We start from the raw sequence: 5,598 nt of genomic DNA on the forward strand, positions 1-5,598 counted from the left end.
AATTGAAATTTAGAAAATAAAAAAAATTATAAATGTTCTTTTTTCATGATCTAAACTAATCACCCCCGGCCAAAATCTTGTATAATCTATTTGCTACTTAAACCAAAATTCCGTCCAAACATCGGATTTATTGGGTTTCGAATATGCTTCCATGATCCATATACAAATTTCATTTTAGGGTTCGATTGATAATTTTGATTCATGTAAAAATCAAGTTGTTTGATAGTTTTGAGGATGAAAATAGCCTTAAGAGCTGTATTACAATGATTTAAATCATTGATCTTTCAATTTTTATGAAGATCAATGGATAACGAGGGTATACTATGCAATTTAGAGTTCAATTTTTTTTCGTAATCTTGTTTGATCTAGAATCGGGATTTATGATTTTTTTTAATCTGTTTGTGGTTAGGTAATTACCTGTACTGAGTTAGGTGATTACTTGTATTTATTTAGATCATTACCTAACTCACAAACCAGTTCGAGAAGACTTAATTAATTACATTTCTCTAAAAAAAAGACTTAATTAATTACATTTATTGTATCAAATAGGGGTTGCAAACATAAAAAAAAAAAAAAAGGCGACCACTTCATCTTCTAGATACTCCTTGTTCATTGACAAAATTGCACAATTTTAGTTCACTTAAATCATATTTTCAAACCATTCAAAGTGGGATTCGTCCTTTGCAAATACTTATAAATGAGATTTAATTTTTTTATGATCAAAAACCTAAAATAAAATATTGCAAATAAAAAACAAAAAGCAAAAACTTAATTTGCTTTTGAATTTTTATCTCGATTTTAGTTCGGATTTACAAATTTATCAACAACAAACTACCACTGATTTGAAAATGGGGAGCTAATCTATGACATGATTGATGAACAATATGAACAACATTTTTTTTTATTTTTAATTATAACTATAAATTCAAAAATAAATTGATATTATAAAAATAGACTTTCATAATTTATAATTATATATTTCTTAAAAAAATTACTATTAAAAAGATTATAACATACAAAAATAAAATTTTAATACATTATGGACATTCAAAATAATTCAAAATGAATATAAAGATATTAAATGTAGGCCAATTAGATTTCGCCACATCAGTAAATTGTGGTGTCATTTTTAAAGAATGACATTATAGATTTACTTTTAAAAAAACCCATAAAGCTGTGATTAATTATAGGAAAAATTGTTCCCATTAATCTAAACTTTGCCTCGTCCGCCTAAATTAATCCAACATTGGATTATTCCCAATCACTCCCAACTTTAAGGGGTATTAATTTCTATTGCACCTAACCGGTCATCCAACCTGATGTAGCAGGTTACCTAGACATGTGTCAGCGTATGATTGGCTTACTTTTTTTTTTCTTTTTAAAAAAAAAAAAACCACAAACCACCCATGCCCAGTAGCTGCCACCACACACCCACCCCGCCGGAAAATCAGCCCCATCCCCGTAAACCCTTCCCCTGCTGCCGAAAACCGCTGCTCAGCCCCCCCCCCCCTTCCCTTCTCCCACCCCCGAAAACCCCGCTCTCAGAAATCGCCGCCCAGCCCTCCTCCTTCCCTCGAAACTCACCCCTTCCCTTCCCCCACCCCCGAAAACCCCTCCCTCACTGCCGGAAAATGATGCCCTTCTACTTCCACTCCCTTCTTCTCCGTTTCCGGCCTCTTCCCCTTCGTTTTCGCCCCCTTCCTCCTCAATTTTCGCCCTCTCGTCCCATTCCCAACGAGTTCTGACCACTTTCCTCGCATCTCTGCTGATTTTCGCCCCCTTTCCCTCCGATTTCCGGCTGCTGCTTTGGTGGCCAATGTTCCGGGGGAAAGGGGATGGTTGGCAGTGGGTGGCTGCGGGGCTAAGTGGTTTTTTTTTTTTTTTTTTTTTTTTAATTTTAATTTTTTGATTTTTTTTTATTTATTTATTTTTTACTTTTGAACGAATCCGGTTGCAACACGTGTGCAACTAATCACAAGTCAGCAAAATTTACCTCTTCAACCGGTTTCAAGTCATTTGGGTGCAATACAAATTAATACCCCCTAAAGTTGGGAGTGATGGGAATAATCAAGTAGGGATTAATTTCGGCGGACGAGGCAAAATTTAGATTAATGGGAGCAATTTTTCCTTAATTATAAGAGAGAAATTAAAGATTAACAAGAAATTATAAGATATTTTTATAAATGATAAATTGTAAGATATTTTTATAAATGATAAATGTTGTAAATAGAGAAAATACAAGTAAATTACAATTCAACAATATGAATTTCCATTAGTAACAGTTTTATCCCCTAAAGAAAAGGGCCAAGTTATTTTCTAACAAACCCAATCCTTCCTATAACAGTATAACTCAATATACAAATCATAGTATTAACAAATAAATATTGAATTGTAACTACGTTAATCAATTAATAATCCGACAATTGTTCCTAATCTCTCCACTTGATCCAGTAATTGGACTAATATTCCCCATTTTCACCATTGCATTAGCAAAATCAATAGCAAAAGCAGCAAAGTTCAAGCTATAAAGCCTAACCAACCTATCTTGTGATCCACCATTGAACAACTCTTGATCCGAGTGGAAAAGCCCACGTCTATTAACAAGGTCTTGAAAGTAACCATTATCGAAACGATTAGGCGAGAGGATGTCAATTGGAGCGAGGTTGTCATCCCCTGCACCGGAGGCAGGACCGGGACATGTTGACTTGCGGAGGGTGGCAAAGTTGGGGTCGATGTTGGTATCGTTGTAGATGTGGTCTCGAAAGGTGGTGCATCGTGCCTGACCGATAGTGTGTGCTCCTGAGAGGGCGGTCATGTCACGAGCGTTTAGGCCTTGGGCGGCGAAGGAAGAGATCAAGGTACTTAGGTTGGCAAAGGGTGGTGGGAGATTAGTGTTGGCTGCACTTTGGCTTGCTGTTTTTGCATCCTTTCTTCCCAATGGTACTGTCCATGTGGGGCCTCCTAACTGCATGAAAAATTGCTAAAATTACTTAGAATTGTAACATATGATATGTTTATACTAATAAATTTTCATGTACAAAAAAAAATAACTAGATCAATTGTAGAATGTTAAGTAATAACATCCCAACTATGAAATCATAGAATTATTTGTACGTAGTGGAGTTGTGCAATAGACTTGTAATTATAAGACCAGTACAAAAAGTTGAATGAAGTACACATGTTAGTAATAATAAAAAACATACAAGATTACCTGCCATATTATTTAACATCAAATGTTGCATTTTGAAATTTTGAACCATAAAAGCAGAGTATTTGTTTTACTATATCCATTAAATGTTATGTGCAACTTTAAGGTATTATTTGTGAGATATAAAATATTGCAAAATTGCACATAACATTTAACGGAGGTTGTATATTTTTAGTTATAGATCTACTTACCAAGAAAACTGAAGCTCGCGCTGCAAGTGCGAGTATGTCGGCACACGAAACCGTTCCATTACAAGCTGCTTCTACATTAGACTTGATTGTGTCGATTACATCAAAGCCTCTAGCTGAATTTCGATTAGGTAACGCATTCTTTTCTCCAGTGAAGGTGGGTGTGTCATCGAGGAGGACTGAAGCATCACATCCCTAAAGACACAAACATATCAATATATAATAGACAAGAAGTTAGACATAATTTGATAATTGTACTTGTTATTTCAAAGTCTTACATTAACAAAACAATCATGGAAGAACAATCGAAGGATAGAAGCTCCCATTCGCGGCTCCTTTACTAACGCCTGCCTCATAGTATTAGTTACAATAAGTTGAAGAGTAGGGCATGTCCTAGCATAGAAAAACGGTGTAAGTTGTGCATTTGTAGAGCTTGCAATAAGCAAAACGAGAGAGAGTAAAATCGAAAAACGGATTGTAGAAGCCATGAAACAGGTGCTCGAATTTGTGTGTAAACTAGATTTTGTGCAATCAATTATTGTAAGTTGTGAGCTGAAGTAGAGAATGAAGGGAAGTAACACTAGTATATATATTGCCATAATAAGCTAAGCATGGTGCATATGAAGCCAAAAACAACGTGCATGGCCAAGTTACATACATTGTGTTGACTTTATGTCAAAGATTACAACTTAAACGCGTTTCCTTGAATTATTTCAAACGAAGATAATTTTAGTTGACTTAAATTATACTTAATGATGTCAATCAAGTGATGGTGATGCAAATTTATACATTAATTTGCTCCATTACTTTCTTACATAATATTACAATAATTAGCAATCACGAAATAAAAAAACACTATAAATTATTGATTTAAACCCCTGTATAGTATTTATGGCGTAATCAAATTCTTTCAACCATCAAATATTTTTATACTTTGACGTTTTCAAATGGATTCAAATGATTTATGAATTAATTGCATCACTAACATAACTGTTTCCATTTCATAGTATGTATATTATTTAAATTATATACGGTGATTTATACTTCAGGGAAAAATACACGTGGAGCAATACTACATGATAATTAGCATATGAAAATTCGAAATCAAAACCAAAACCTATTGCAACAAGTTTCTTAAAATTGGAGCCTCCTAATAATCCTAGAACCAGAGGTGGAACCAATGAGTACTAGTTCGGGCTCGAGGATCGGTCATTTGATTTTGAGAAGGTATTGGGTGCGGCAAGCCGCACCAAACAATTTGTTCGTCAAGTACATATGATATGCAATATTTTCTTAGTATATGTATTATTTGATAAAGGATTTGTACAACTTGTTGGAGGATATGTATTATTTAATAGAAGATACGTACAGTTTTATTGTACGTAGGATATGCATTGTTTGTTATAGGATATGTAGTATTTGATAAAAAAATGTACAATTTATATGTGGTAGAGGATACTACAGTTTGTTAGAGAAAATCATTATATAGCCAGTAGAGGATACCATCCAGTCTATAGATGATATAGGAGACACAATTATAAATGATATCATAAAACCAATAAAGGATATCATTCAGTCAATAAAGGATATCATAGACACAATTATTAATAATATCATATAGACAATAGAGGATATCACTCAGCCAATAAAGGATATCATTCAGCCAATAAAGAATATCATAGACACAATTATAAATGATATCATATACCCAATAGAGGATATTATCCACCCTTGATAATAGAGGATATATATAATCCAGCCAATAAAGGATAACCGCTGGACTGACAAAATATTTAGTCAGTCTGAACTGACGCAATAGTTTGTGTTTTAGATTTGTTTTAATGTTTTGAATTTTAATTGTTATTCCAAAATGGGCTTGAATTGTTGTACTCCCTCCGTCCCCGAAAGAACGACCCATTTGACCTAATTTTAGTCCCAAAAAGAATGACCCATTTGCATTAAAACAACCACCAATTTGCAACAATATTTGTGCAAAATTAGCTTCCCCATATAAAAATTTGATTTTCCATGTAATTTTATTACTTTCTCTCTCTATTTTTTTTACAAACCCCATGTAAATTTATATTTTCAATATAATTTTACTTTTTTTTTTAACTTTCTTAATACCCGCGTAATCAACCCAAATGGGTCGTTCTTTCGGGGACGGAGGGAGTAAGTTGTTGATAGGGTACACAATAACAA

General features: G+C 33.8%; 1 protein-coding gene across 1 annotated transcript; it reads right to left on the minus strand.

The window, feature by feature from the left end:
- Nucleotides 1-1,235: 1,235 nt before the first annotated feature.
- On the minus strand, nucleotides 1,236-3,938 carry LOC110719132 (peroxidase P7-like). Its single transcript, XM_021898038.1, has 3 exons — nucleotides 3,675-3,938; nucleotides 3,400-3,591; nucleotides 1,236-2,965 (listed from the first exon to the last, which is right to left on the minus strand). The coding sequence occupies exons 1-3, from the start codon at nucleotides 3,882-3,884 to the stop codon at nucleotides 2,405-2,407; spliced, it is 963 nt and encodes a 320-aa protein (XP_021753730.1). The 5' UTR covers nucleotides 3,885-3,938; the 3' UTR covers nucleotides 1,236-2,404.
- Between the last annotated feature and the right edge of the window lie 1,660 nt (nucleotides 3,939-5,598).

This window comes from Chenopodium quinoa, unplaced genomic scaffold (genome assembly GCF_001683475.1).
Source record: "Chenopodium quinoa cultivar QQ74 unplaced genomic scaffold, ASM168347v1, whole genome shotgun sequence".
NCBI classification, from domain to species: domain Eukaryota; kingdom Viridiplantae; phylum Streptophyta; class Magnoliopsida; order Caryophyllales; family Amaranthaceae; genus Chenopodium; species Chenopodium quinoa.

Bases quoted from the DNA above. Each gene is read 5' to 3' on its own strand.
- LOC110719132 (XM_021898038.1), bottom strand. From the start codon at position 3,884: ATGGCTTCTACAATCCGTTTTTCGATTTTACTCTCTCTCGTTTTGCTT. The intron at 3,592-3,674 runs GTAAGACTTTGA...TTGTGTCTTTAG, and splicing joins TCCATGATTGTTTTGTTAAT to GGATGTGATGCTTCAGTCCT. The intron at 2,966-3,399 runs GTAAGTAGATCT...TTTTTCATGCAG, and splicing joins CGCGAGCTTCAGTTTTCTTG to TTAGGAGGCCCCACATGGAC.